Source organism: Rhodnius prolixus, unplaced genomic scaffold, assembly GCF_049639745.1.
Source record: "Rhodnius prolixus isolate KJV_2025 unplaced genomic scaffold, Rpr scaffold_1, whole genome shotgun sequence".
Lineage (NCBI taxonomy): Eukaryota > Metazoa > Arthropoda > Insecta > Hemiptera > Reduviidae > Rhodnius > Rhodnius prolixus.
This window is the reverse complement of record NW_027411581.1, coordinates 24940131-24954721: the sequence shown is the minus strand read 5'-3', so window position 1 is coordinate 24954721 and position 14591 is coordinate 24940131. Positions and strand designations below refer to the sequence as shown.

General features: G+C 33.4%; 2 protein-coding genes across 6 annotated transcripts in view; one reads left to right on the top strand and one right to left on the bottom strand.

Annotated features, from left to right (window-relative positions):
• The window catches only part of LOC141458068 (U3 small nucleolar ribonucleoprotein protein IMP4), a 91438-nt gene that overhangs the window by 37120 nt on the left and 39727 nt on the right, over nt 1-14591 (bottom strand). The gene's annotated exons all lie outside the window — the stretch shown is intronic.
• The window catches only part of Rsph3 (Radial spoke head protein 3), an 81072-nt gene that overhangs the window by 52145 nt on the left and 14336 nt on the right, over nt 1-14591 (top strand). For 4 of the 5 annotated variants that reach the window (XM_074135434.1, XM_074135420.1, XM_074135444.1 and 1 more), the window contains exons 5-8: nt 2530-2692; nt 3315-3401; nt 6319-6363; nt 8928-9159. In XM_074135434.1, coding sequence (XP_073991535.1) covers nt 2530-2692; nt 3315-3401; nt 6319-6363; nt 8928-9130 — 498 coding nt within the window. In that variant the 3' untranslated portion in view covers nt 9131-9159. The remainder of the gene's footprint in view (nt 1-2529; nt 2693-3314; nt 3402-6318; nt 6364-8927; nt 9160-14591) is intronic. The other variant, XM_074135425.1, reaches the window with a different exon arrangement.

Below are 14591 nucleotides of genomic sequence, written 5' to 3'. Positions count from 1 at the left end.
ATAACCTTCACAAGTGTACTTAAAGTTTTGAATAGGCAAGAATTCAACGGGGATTTGTAAGGTTGATTGAACCCCGCAGTTCAATAGCGAGTAGTCTTTAAAAGATTCAGTAGTCCAGTCGCTTGAAATGTAGCGGTAGTGTTGGTCGTCTCCTAAGAAGCCATGAAGAAAGTAGCTTAAATTGTTTTTTTGGTTTCGCCGTCGGTGCCACAAATGATCATGCCAACTTCTCAGCGGCCATTAATGCACTTGGAATTCACCCCGTACTATTTACAATAATAATAAATATTGTAAATTTTCAATGGAACTTATCTGAGGAATGGCAAGTTAACTAAATATATTCTAATTAGTCAGGCAACAAAATTCATGAAAACGATTTGGTTATCTAGGCCAGTGTTGTATGCAGTAGATTCATTCTCCTTCTGTAGAAAAAGTAAATAAAATAAAAATAAACCTACATTTTAGGAACCTATATTTAAGACATCTTAATCTCTAATATAGCGAAAAACATCTGCTCTGCAATTAACGATTCTCACGGTGAAACCTTGAAACTATTTAAAACAAATCTGTTTCCGTTTTTTTCACAGCTATTTTAGGTTTCAGGTTTCATGAAGTTATTTTGCTGATTCCACAATTCGTGCTCGCTGGTAAATTGCAAAACTTCTGATCAATGGCGCACGCTTTGTATTTTTTGTTTTTGTTATTGATTTTTATTTTTTTTTACACTGTATAAGAATTGACTTTACAACGTTAAAAAAGGTGTAGTTGCTTCTAATTTTCTCTTTTAAGAAAATTAATTCCATTTTGTGTTATTTATTTTCTCTTAGCAAGTACTGAGACAATTCTGTAAAAATGTACAATACATTTTATTCAATTTTAGATGAAATTGGAAATTCTAAACCGAAACAGATTCGCAATTCAAAAATAAATGGTAACTTTGTGGATCCTGTTCGCCTGAAAAACTAGTCAAACAAATTTTTGCTAGAAATTAAATCATTCTTGAAATTTAGGCAGGCAAATGTTTTCATACGTTTGTATTTTGCTAGCAAATCTAGCACAACAGGGAAGAATTACCGCCAGTAGGGTGCAGAAGTTGAAATGAGGGCAGATACCCTAATAAATCTATGCGATGTCAGTACCCACATCACCTTGAGGGTAGCATTCGAAATAATAGAAAAGAGGAGAATCTCTCTTAAACTAATTAAATCTTTCACCTTTGTAACGAGAGTGGTAGTTTTAGATCTTTAGATAAAAAGTCTAAGCATTAGGTAATTAATAATAATCCGAATTTGTATTCTTGAAGAACACTGCTAACTTGATCTTGTGATAATGTTCATTCAGACGGGCTTGTTGAATGCACGATTGAAATGATAAAATCCAAATCAGAGTTCGTAAAGAAAACATCTTTACCTTCACTTAGTGTGAATTAGAAATATATATATCTGAAACAAATATATATTTATCGATCCACAAAAGAAAGATATTCCTTAACCAAGCTCAAGAGCTTAAAGGTGCAAGATGTTTAGTAGTTCATGTAACATGATACTAAACTTTGAAAAATCAATTTAAAAAAAAATCAAATAATCTCTCTAATGGTACAAAACAAAAAAAACATTCTGTTATTCTATCACTTCCATAAAGCTATCATTTAACCGTGATTAACATATTCAATGAGGTAAAAGACAGAAATCTCTATGTCATTTCTTCCTAGTCTGTTATTTATTGTTGCATGTACATTTATGTACTGTGTACATTGCTTAGAGTAACCTACCCACATGCCAGTTGTTTTACTGGTAAATAATTGAAATAACCTCAAACTGTGAAAAGGCTTTCCTTCTTATCTACAGTAATAGGTAACATTTTCACGGTCGCTGGCCTAATATAATTCTGAGTAAAGAACGATGGACTTTGACCTTTAAGTTAGCTAGCGTGTCCAGTTGCAGGCTATTATCTATTCTTTCGGTCGCAGTTATTATTTAAATATAAAAAGTTGTTTTTTGTCAACAATCCTTGCTTATTACTTGTTATATTAAATTTCTTTAACTCCAATAGGTATTCGTTATGTTTCTTTAAAAAAAGTAGTAACAATTTCTTTTAAAAAACCTCAAGAGATAGACCATCGTTTAGGACATTCTCTAAATAGTACATTTTTTCCTAACGTTAATTGCACTACATTCATTTGCATTTAAATTAACATTATATTTTATTTGTCCAATTTTAAGACAGAAAAGTACCGACTGTATCTACATTGTTAATTGTACTTTTAAATCCCAAAAACTAAACAGTTAGAGGAGGGTGTTGCTCATCATTTCTGATGTCTGAAGGCCAGAATTTGTACAAAATATTAATGAAGGATAGCACTACCCTGTCCTCTAATGACCTATACAAACCTATTTCTCATTTGATACAACAATTAAATTATTTTTATACATAGTTTAAAACTATTGATGAGCTGTAAAGCTTGCAAATTTCAACTAGCAGCCATTGAAATCCAAAACAAATAAATCACCACCTTGCAATGTGTTACAGGAATTACGTATATTAGAACAAGAAAGTGTGCTCAAGGATCAACAAGATACCCAGGACAGAATTGCAGCTGCAGTTCTTACTACAGGCTACATAGCCGACCTGTTACCGTCGGTGTTCTCCGGACTACGAGAAGCCGGCTTTATGGTCGATGAAATTGAAGAAAGTAAGTTATGTTCCACACTATGCAATACTATGAAACTTCTTCTTCTTTTTTAAGCCTGGGCAGAAAATTGATATTTAATGTAACTAGATCTTAAAACTAAGTTAGACTAGCTAATAATCCTGCTTCTACTTGGAATATTAAATAATCAAAAATACTCCTCTCTGAGAAAAACAGTTCAAACATTTATATTTAATTATAATTAAAGTTTATTAAGCAAAAAATTCAATTTAAATTTAATCTGCATTATATAAAAAACTAAAAATATAATGGTATCTTTAAAATAAAAATGATATAGCTTAATCCTAAAATTTACGAGTACTATTTATTTCATCATAAACCCGTCTAATCTCAATAACAGCAGTAAGCTTGTTGTAAATAATATTAAAAAATTAAATTATTTCTGTTATGAAGAATCAGTTCATAAAGTTTAAATTAGTCAAGAAATTTTAGCGCTTTGAAAAGTCCCGTAAAGGACAGCTGTCACTGAGTTCGGTCGTGAAAATGTTGAAGTTCTGATAAAACTTCAATATCATCTGTCTTTTATGCTGTATGATTTAAAATAGTATGTAAACAATGTTTAATTAGAGACAACTAAAACACTAAATTATTTTTCACTTAACAGAAATTGAAGACAACTTCATGACATGGCTGGTGAATGAGGTTAAGACTGAAATGCAAAGATTGGTAGAAAATAAGGACTTCCTCTCAGGTAAAAATTAGTATTTACTACTCAAAGCAAGTTAGTTGATCCATCAACTAGTTAACATTGCAGTTTTAGTGTGCTCCAAATATTAAATTTGTTTGAATGCGATTTAGCTCCCTCTTTAAGAATTATTAATACTTACTATCCAGACAAGAATGCACATCTATTTTGTTAAACTTCTCACCCGCGTTGTTTAATTTGGCCATTGAGCATCTGTGCAGAGTGGTATGCGATCTATAGTCAGTTTGGTTACAGGCTAAGAGATAGCATTGTTGCACACTCTGGTTTTGCATACATTCAGACTGTAACGACTCATGGTGTGAATGATGCCAAACAAGTTGCAACAAAATCCAAAACACTTTTGATAATGATCAGACTTCGTGTTAACCCTGGGAAGTGTTCAGCAGTAGTGGTATAGGATTACGCTTGGAGGATAGGAAGGAAATTCTCTCAGAGATTAAACGGGATAAAATAAAGTGCCTGGGATGTATAAAGTGCCTGGGCGCTAATGGCCATAGACGTCGATGCGCCGGCAGAAAAAAAAAAAAATAAAGTGCCTGGGATGTAAGTTCGACGGCCTGCTTCTATTTGTTGATAAAGCAGTATGTAAATTTTATCACAAAAGGAGTTAGTTAGCGATTTTCCATCATTGTCTCATTGTCATCAACCAGCACCTCTTTCCATCTTAATCCCCACAGGCGGCACCCCTCACAGGATTATCCTTAGCATCTCTAGATAGAATTGGACCCTGTGATTCGCTAAAGTGACATGGCGATGCTTATGCTACCCGCGTACACATCTACGGCCATGCTACACGCTCCACGCCGATAACGTTCACGCTATCCATTGGGGCAGAAATTTGCGAATGTGGATGATACTCTCTTTCCATCTATATTCAGCTATAATCATGAATTGACTGGATTCAAGGATGAATCTAAGTCTTTACAGGTATAACACTTGAGGAAAACCATAACCTTAAGAAAATCAGTTAGTCTCTATGTAAGAAAGCCTTCGAATAATAGGTAGGTTGCTAATGGCAAGGCTGTGGTGTCCATCAAGCTCTTCTCAATCAGAGTGGATCAAAACTTAGAGGAATTTGTTAAACTTAGCATCAATTAGGCTCCTGTTCGGTGCCAGTTGTAGGCAATCAGGACATGCATGATGTTTTCCCCAGTTGTGTTTTATTACATTTTTTTTTTCAGACCCATGTTTATGTATTTCCAGATAATTATGCGATTCTATTATTTTATTGTCAGATTACCTAGTGGCATGTTTTATTATACTTGAGATTGCCACTAAAGTGATTATTAAACTGTATTATGCACCTCAAGAGATTTGTGTAGCTCCGCCATTTGTGTTTTCATTACAATTAATTTGTATTTCTATTTATTTTATCCACAGTAGATCCTCACAGTCCACAATTTCGCTCCTAAGTATAACACAAAATGATAAATCTGTAGAATAGTTCTTCATAAGTTAAATTAAGACAAGTTTTTTCCAAGCCATTTAATTTTTGAAATCTATACAGAGGTTTGTTTTTGTCAGGCGAATTCACATGACTGATGATATTACGGCTGAAAAGTCTAATAAAAACATTTGAAGTATTGAAATTAGAACGTTTTTATTTGATTTGTACTCTATTAAGGGTTTTTTGGGCTATTTTAACAGGTGCTTGTCTAGAATGAAGGACTAGGCACAAACATAGTTTAAAAGTTGTTCTTACTTGAAAAGGCAGCCCTTCATAAGTATCACTTTTACTAAAAATATAACTTAAAAATCTGCTATCGTTGATTGTATTTGTTGTAGCTCGCATGTTTTTAAAATTAGCTGGCAATTTTTTATTCAAAATTGACTCATTGCAGAAATAGGATATTTTTTAATTCATAAATAAATTTATTTTTACAATTAATCAACTTTTATAAGGAACAAATCTTTTTGCTACATGTGGTAAACAAAAAAAAAATCATATTGAGACTTATTTTTCGGATTTCCAAAAGAAAAAGTCAAAATCAACTTCAGGAGCTCAGAAAAATGAAATATATTTTTTTATATTTTATAATACAATTAATTATCTCTTAAGTGAATTAAATGCATTGCCGATCCTTTATCAAAATTTACCTATGCTTCTACAAGTAAATAGGTTAGTTGATTCTTAACATAGAGGAGCAACGTAAAAATGGTGGCTCCCTAGAGAGTCAAATTTGGTCTGAAAGTTGAGAAAAAAGCATAGTCGATGGTTGGGATTGTCTAGATTAGTGAAAGAAGAGAACTGGTCAGTGAGAGGGTTAGTTTAGTGGAGGCTCAAGATTAGTAGAGTGAAATTTCTTGTATCGTAAATTAATTATTTCTTGAAAGGTATTGTAATAGAAGAATAGTTCTGTTAGAGGCAGTGCAAACTTGTTTAAGCGGCGTAGACTTTTTCATTTCAAGTTGCAGTAATTAAAATTAGGTAGATATTGGAGTGCTTAGACTGAAACTCTAAAGTTCAAGTCAGTAAGTCCAAACCGGTTAAATTGTGCGTTACATATTAGTACTTTGTTTCTTTAAAGTCAGTTTTGAACGTCTGACGAGGATTCTTGCAAGTTCATGGGCTGTAGGAGGTTGCAACTAGTGAGGCTGTTTATGTAATTAATTTATCGGCATTGCGGTGCGATTTTCTGCTTCTTCTGTAAATTTATCGTCACAAAAAACAAGGTTAACCCTAATGCTACTATGTTAATACGTTGAAACCATAAAATTAATACCTACCCAGTACAGAATTGGCTTTAATTGCTGGAAATTAAATCTGTTGGAAAGCAGCAGAGTTTAATAGTCAATCGGATTGTTTTTGTTTTATTTTATTTTTATATTTATTTATTATTTAAACCTAGTTTTATTTGAATATTCAAATCATTCGGTTTAATATAATTACAAGTATTTCCAGGTTATTCTGGAGTACATTGCCCAAGATCTATTTGCTCTTTGGAAGGTAATTATTTATTTTTTCCTTCATTAGGTAACTTTATATTTTATTAGTTTACCTTTGTTTATTATTATTTTTTTTATTAACATTATTTTATTTTAATTTTTATTCGCGTTGTTTTTAATTTTTGTCTTTAATTTTGCTGATAATATTAAAACTTATTCAGTTCTATTTATCAGAATCATTAAATTATAATATAATATTAATTTTCTTCATGGATCATCTGTTACATTATTGTTGCGGCCAAAAACTGCATTACGTAGAAATGGAGAAAGAACCTCACATATATGATAACTAACTAAAAGAAAAAGGGGATCTGAATGTGATGACACAATATAGATTGCTTACATTAAGAGAAGGGAATTTGCACATTTTCCCTTATATTAGTACCACCGCGTTAGTAATGGTGATGGAATAGGGGACAGTGACTGTTAAGAATGTGCAATAATTTAGTAACATATGGACATATTTTTAGAAAATCTAATATTTTTTCTTCCGGGGGAGTAAAATAATCAGTCAGAATACTATATTAGTGTGTGAGCTCTCTTTGATATGAAAAAGCTGTAGCTTAGCTCTTACTTCGTCTTAATGATTTCAAGTACATCTGTTTTTGTTCCTACATAAATTTCTCTAATTATAGATAGTGGTGCAATTCATTGCAATTTTATTGTTAAAAGTTTTTAGAAATTTAGAAAATGTACGCTTAGAATAATATTCCACTTGACTAAAATTGAAAGAGTACTTATCCTTAAGAAGACTCACCTAATTCATTGACAGTAATAGCCTATTATCATCCTGCCAGTTTGGTTTCCGTCCAAGACATTCGACTACTGCCCAGTTAGCCAGAGTAACAGACTTGGTAGAGCACAATTTTAATCTGAACAAGCATACGGGGATGGCTTTGATTGATGTGGAAAAAGCCTTCGATTGTGTTTGGCACAATGGCCTTATCTATAAATTAATTGAGAATGGCTTTCCGAGATATTTAATTTACTTTGTGAAAAGCTATTTAACTAAAAGAAAATTCAGCGTCGCACTCGGTAGCACAGTTTCAGGTGTGAGATTAATTAAAGCTGTAGTCCCCCAAGGCTCAACCCTGGGGCCTACACTTTACAACATTTTTATTAATGACGTCACCAAGCTGAAATTCAAATCCAGTTGCTCCCTGTTTGCTGATGATACTGGCTTCTTTATTTCTTCATTCAGAGTTGACACAATAGCCAAACAATTATCGATAGCCCTTCAAAAATGTTTCAAATACTTTGCAAAATGGAAAATAAGGCCAAACCATGCCAAGACACAAGTTATTATGTTTACACGCCGCAGACCCGTGGTGAATAGATTTGTTCAAATTAACGGCAACTCCCTTCCGTGGAGTAAGGAAGTTAAATACCTCGGGTTGGTGTTAGACTCCAAATTAACTTTCACCAAACATATGAACTCAGTGTGCGATAAAGCGGTAGGAATTATGTGCAGTCTCTTTCCTCTTTTGAACCGCAACTCTAACTTAGATTTTCTAAATAAAAAAACTTATCTACTATCTCTCTATCCGCTCCGTACTACTATATGCAGCCCCTGTGTGGTCCAATACTTGTTGCACCAATTACGGGAAGTTACAAAGAGTCCAAAACCAATGCTTAAGACTAGTTGGGTCATATCCCCGGTGGACACCTATAGATTATATGCATGCAGCACTTGATGTTGCCAGCGTGTCCGTACAATGCTACGGAAAACTTAGTAACTTCCTGTACACATAGTCCCTACCCGCATATAAAAAGTATTATGGACTATAACTTAAGTTCTCTTAATTATAGAAAACACAAGCACAAAAGGCTAAAGCATATCTTGCTTTAATTAATCTTATGTAGTAAGGTTTTTTTTAATTTTTTTGCCTTAGCATTAAGTTCGACTTGTACCCAATGTAAATGTTGATATGTTGTGGAGAGGATATAGGCATGCAGCCTGAAACCTCCTTTTAAATATATTTGTATAAAGAATTTTAAATTGTAAATAAACATTTTCAAATTCAAATTCAGTACTTATCCTGGGTTAAAACTAACTGATACTTGTTAATGTCTAAGTATGGATCAAATTCTTCCAGATGAAATAGATAATTCTACTAATAAATTAACTGCGTTGCTAAATGTTAAACCAAAAAAATTGTGAGTTGTAAATTTGATATTATAAATTATTTCCTCCTCTCTTCCAAATAGAACAATCTCAGAAGAATTAGGAAAAATTGGAGGAAATGCAGATTGTGTATGTAGTAAAAAAAGAATGATTCCATTACTAATCAAGAACATTTAAGAACATTGTGTTAAATGCATTTTTGTTTTTTAAATAGTGCCCTCTACAATTCCGACCACTTGCTGCAAGTTTCACAGTACAGAATCTTAATCCTATACCCTGTGGCTCTTTCTGCAGCCATCTTTGCGAAGGAAAGATCGATAGAGTTTATCTGGATTACTTTTCTTGGCCAAAAAAAAACAGTTGTTATTTGCATTTTATTTTATTTTATTTTTTTTTTGCCTTTATGCTATTCTCATATGGATTTTTACCTTGCATTTCAGAAATGTTGCGTGATATTGTACAAACCAGGGCCGAAATGTATCGTGCATTAGGTCAGAAAGATAATGAAAGGCTGGGTGTGTCGGATGAAGAACCCGAAAAAGAATTACCATTTGGTGAAGATTTTGGTGAAGGTGAAGATAAGAGACAAATATCCTACGTGATGAAGTTTGGTGATGATGATTCTGAAGTGTTAGATTACTAAAAGGTTGCCGATTACCTGGCTGGCTATCGGTAAGTACCAATTGATTTTATTTTATTAAATGCTCTTTCTTTTTACATATTCTTCATATCTGTGAGTAGGCTGATTCTTTCCCCTTCATTAACCAATTTATGCTTATGATTTAGTTGATAGGCCAATGCTAAACTTTTAAAAAAAATTGTACTTAATTTAAAAATAATTTAAATAAAAACGACGTGACTTTATATAAATAAACAGAATACTCTTGAAACGTTAAAATTATATGAATAATCAATAGAGATTCTTAAATACATTTTTCTTTAAATAGGCAAGGATTACTAACTAGGGTAACTCATTGAAAACTTTTTGACTAGTCAACATTAATTTAACAGATCAATAATCAATATTAAGGTGTTTTTAATAACATAAAAATTGTTAAAATTCATGATATCTTTATCCAGAGTAAAAATATTTGTGTGCCAGTAATGTACACTAAATTAAGAAACTAAGAAGTCGCTAATAAAAGTGATGAGTTATGACATTGGCAATCAATGTTTGAACTTGGACCCGCTTTATTCTTAATATTTATTGACGAATTCAAGGATTTACACGGTGAAAAAGTCTTAAAAGTTATTTAATAAAAGAGAGATCCCTGCAATGTTCAAACATTATCTATTGGTTACATATTATGTTTAAATAGTAACATAATAAAATAATAATTATAATAATAAAACTGTCCGGTACGTTTTTCGGTTGATCGTCAAAAAGTGCACGAGAAAACGTAAAGTTGAAACCACTCAACTTATACAATTTTTTTCTCTTTTTCTATACAAGATAAAATTCCCTAATTTTCTTTATAATATAGGTGAAATCCTCCTTTATAACTGTAATTTCTTACAACAGCCCAGATCTTAAAGATATCGAGAAAAAAGTTGCGAAAAATGAGCAAAAACGGCATTTTCAGAAAATCTTCTTCTTCTTATCTTTTTTTGTAAACAACATAGCACCTAAACGCGCGAACCGATTTTTATGGAATGTACAATATACGTATATAGATAATCATTTATTATAACTTATTGTCATGTAATAATCAACACCTTTTTCTACATTGATATATAAAAATGGTAATGAAAAATGTCCCCTCATTAGTGATTACTGATTACTGACTAAAAAAGGATCAATTTTGTGTTAAAAAAAATCTACTTCTTTTAGTTAAAAAAATGTACAGTTTTAAGATTTTCATTAAAAACGGATAAATTGTGTACTTTTGATACTTTTTAAGGATTTACAAAACAGTTTTTTCTTACACATCACACACCTTCTTATCAATTATATCTACAGATTCTTTGACCTAGCTTTCAATTTATTTCAAGTTTATCAAAGAGAAGATGATTAACTATCTCATTAGTAACTATTTTGGAAATTTGGATACACGTGAGATGCAAAGTAATTCATTTTAACATAATAATAATTAGTTATAATTTGAAAATTAATTTTTATGACAATAATAATAAATATATTTTTGGGGATGTAATAGTTTTAATAATTATTATACTATAAACTAGCTGTAGCCGTTCACACGTTGCTGTGTTTAACAAAAAGGCAGTTTTGATACCTCAAACATAATTTATTAATGATCAAATGTATACAATACATCGAAATGAAAATTAACAATAAAATTATCCCTACTTCAGAGTACAGTAGTGTCCTTGCAAAGGTAGCATTTCTACATAATGTGAAAAATTCAGTTAATGTTGTTGGAGGTGGTGACATTGCTCTTGCAGGTACATTTTCTGATGTAAAGTACACACGATGTCCATTTTCTGCTAAATGAACAACCGTTGGATATCGCTCATGAATGGAAAATGATAAAATACGCCATACGGCCTCATTGCTACTTATGTAGCGTCCCAATTGATATTGGGTGACTTCATCGTTAGATGCAGTTGTATTTTCCACTCCAAACACTGCCATATCTCTTCCTTTGTTCACATATTTGCAAATATATTATCGCTTTCACTGAATTGCAGTACTCAGCATTTATGTGTGCGTTATACGTTTTTAGTAGTAATGGAGAATATGGTACTACCCAACGATTATCAACGTCAATAGTATTGTTGAGTTCTTTTAGTTTATGGATTTTCCACCATCTTCGGTATAATTTATTCTCGTATTAATAATTGCAAAAAACTGTTTTTCACGGTTTTCATGGTTACACTTTCAACAAATATTACTAATTAAATGTTATTTTGATATTTTTGGGATATTTGTTCGGGAGCACCTAGAACCCCAACTCTGATTTAAAAAAAAAATTGCAAAAACCTTCCCGGGGATATACCTAATAATTTCCCAAATTTTCACGGCGATTGGATGTATGGTTTTTGAATCTATCGAGTACAAACAAACAGACACAAATTCATTTTTATATACTCGTATATAGATAATATTAATTCATTATAGGCGCCCAGACATTGCCTGCTGATCGTTACACTTAGGTTTGATTCATGAGGTTGGACATGTTTTAGGCTTAAAACATTCGGGGTTTATGCATCATAAAATTATTTTATAATGTATCCATAATATTATTTCCCACATTTTATCATTACCTCACGTTATATGTATACACACTAGAGCAAGTTCGCGAGGTCATGCGAGCATTGGTTAGTGTAATAGTTTGTCTGTGTGGGGCTCATTTTGTTGCGAGTTTTGAAAGGGTAGTTCACAAGTGGAAGGCGAATTTTGTAACCTCACTAGTAAGAAAACATTTCCGCACATAAATTTTGATATTTTTCTATTTTAAAACCACAAAAGAAAATTGGTAATAAAGGGGTGTTGGGTGAGAGAAATATGGCGGTGTGACGTGTGTTTGTTGTATGGTATGTAAGCATTCATCCGTCCGCCTAGTTATGAGCATTGTATGAAGCAGCACGTGCAGATTTGTTCTGGACATAAGCAGTGTACGTCATGGTGGATACTAATATCTGGTTGCGAGGGGATGCTCTCCCATAAAGCCGCAACTCACTCCAGCTTCTCTAGACAATCTAATAGGGGGACCTCACATCCAAAATTACTAATACTTCTCCGTATTTTTTGTTTTCCAATGCACACATGGTGGCGTAAATTGAATGAAAGATCCCCCGTATATTGAGATCTTAAGAATATTTCAAAAAAAAAAAAAAAAAAAATTGTTTAAATCCCAATTTCCAATATGTAAATAAAATTTAGTTTTTAATGTATACGAATGTACGATCGTAACTGGATGTCGAACTTTTCAGTTACAAATCTATAGAAAAGGGGCGTATCCGGTCGGCAGTTTTAAAAATAATAATTTTTATTATTTTATTAGCGTTGAGGCAGTACGTTGTACTTCCGGGCCCTCGTGGGGCGGGTTGAGTTTAACGCTCAACTAGCCTTTGGGGGCCTACCTTGGTTGGCCACCACTACCGGATCGCAGAGAAGGCTAACTCTACTTTGGCCTACCGTACCCCTTACCAGAGTACTTCCATCGTCAGGCGACGGGATGAGTACTCATTTATATTGCGTGGTGGGTACCTGCTAAGCTCAGGTCAGCACTCAGGAGCAGCGGAGCTCTTGGTTAACCTATGGCCACTACGAGTCAAGTAACTGGTCTTGGAAACTGGCGCTTGCGTTTAAATAAAACAATTTAACAATTCTGAAAAATATTAATGTGATTGTAATGAGCGACATTATATAAATATCAGCTCTTTCTAAAAAAATTCGCTAATGTTTCTGATATTTTCTTTAAGGATTTATTAAAACATTATTCAAAGGCACTTGTAAAGTACTTAGTGAACCCACAATGTTGTAAGGGAAATCTGGAAAATAAGAAAGAAAATTACAAATAAATAAAATACATATCAATATTTTGATTAAATGAAAATTAGCTACTTTACATCTTAAATATAAAGCTTATCTAAAATACGAGGGTCGTTTGAAAAGTCCGTGCAAAGTCAGAGAGATAGCACCACTGGCGCGTATCGAGGTTATGTTTAGTTAGTAGCATCTCTTGGAAGAACACACACCAAGTTTCAGCCAGATCGGTCTATTTCTTTGTGTTTGGCATTCGTTTGAATCGAGGAAGTCGAGTGATTTTCAAAAAATGGACGAAAAAGAATTTCGTGTGTTGATTAAACACTACTTTATGAAAGGCAAAACGCCTCAGGAGACTAAAGAGAAGCTTGATAAACATTATGGTGACTCTGCACCTTCGATTAGAACAGTTTATAAGTGGTTTCAAAATTTTCGGAGTGGCCATATGGGCACAAGTGACGCTGAACGCCCTGTTGAGGTTACTACTCCAGAAATCATTGATAAAATCCATGATATGGTGATGGATGGCAGAAGAGTGAAGGTGCGTGAGATTGCTAGTGCTGTGGGCATCTCGAATGAACGGGTACATAATATTTTGCAGCAACATTTCGACATGACAAAGCTATCCGCATGATGGGTGCCGCGATTGCTCACACTTTGACGAAAAACGAAATCGTGTGAAGTGTTGCAAGGACGGTTTGCAGCTGTTCCAGAAGAATCCGCAGGACTTTAAGCGTCGTTTCGTCACTGTGGATGAAACGTGGATACATCACTACACTCCTGAGACCAAAGAACAATCTAAACAATGGGTTACCAAGGGGGAATCTGTGCCAAAAAAGGCGAAGACCGTTCCTTCGGCCGGAAAGATTATGGCGACTGTCTTTTGGGATTCGCAAGGAATAATCCTCATCGACTATCTGGAAAAGGGTAAAACTATTACAGGTGCATATTATTCATCGTTATTGGACCGTTTGAAAACCGAGCTGCAAGAAAAACGCCCACGATTGGCCCACAAAAAAAGTCCTTTTCCATCACGACAACGCACCAGCTCACACCTCAGCAGTTGTGGTCGCAAAATTAATGGAAATAGGGTTCCAACTCGTTTCACATCCCCTCTATTCTCCAGACTTGGCTCCCTCGGACTACTATTTGTTCCCCAATATGAAGAAATGGCTGGCGGGAAAAAGATTTTATTCAAACGAGGAGGTGATTGCAGAAACGAATGGCTATTATTCAGACTTGGACAAATCCTATTATTTGGAAGGGATCAACAAACTAGAGCAGCGTTGGACGAAGTGTATAAGCCTAAAAGGAGACTATGTTGAAAAATTAAAAAGGTTTACCCCAAAAAATTAAGTAGTTTTTATTTTTGCACGGACTTTTCAAACGACCCTCGTATATATGTATTAAAAAGTAGATGTTTGAGTGATATGGAATGAAATTAATAGTATTTTTAAATAATGATCGTGAAACACATGCAAAAATATAAGAATAATGGATTATTATTAAGGGAAACTTTCTGTTAAAACTTTTATAAAACTGTTAATATTCTTTTACTCCTTTAAAAAGGAACAATCTAATAAGTGCTAGGTATCTACCATACATATGCCGTTCCAAATCTAGATCTCTAGATTCTAGCAGGAGAAAACAGCGT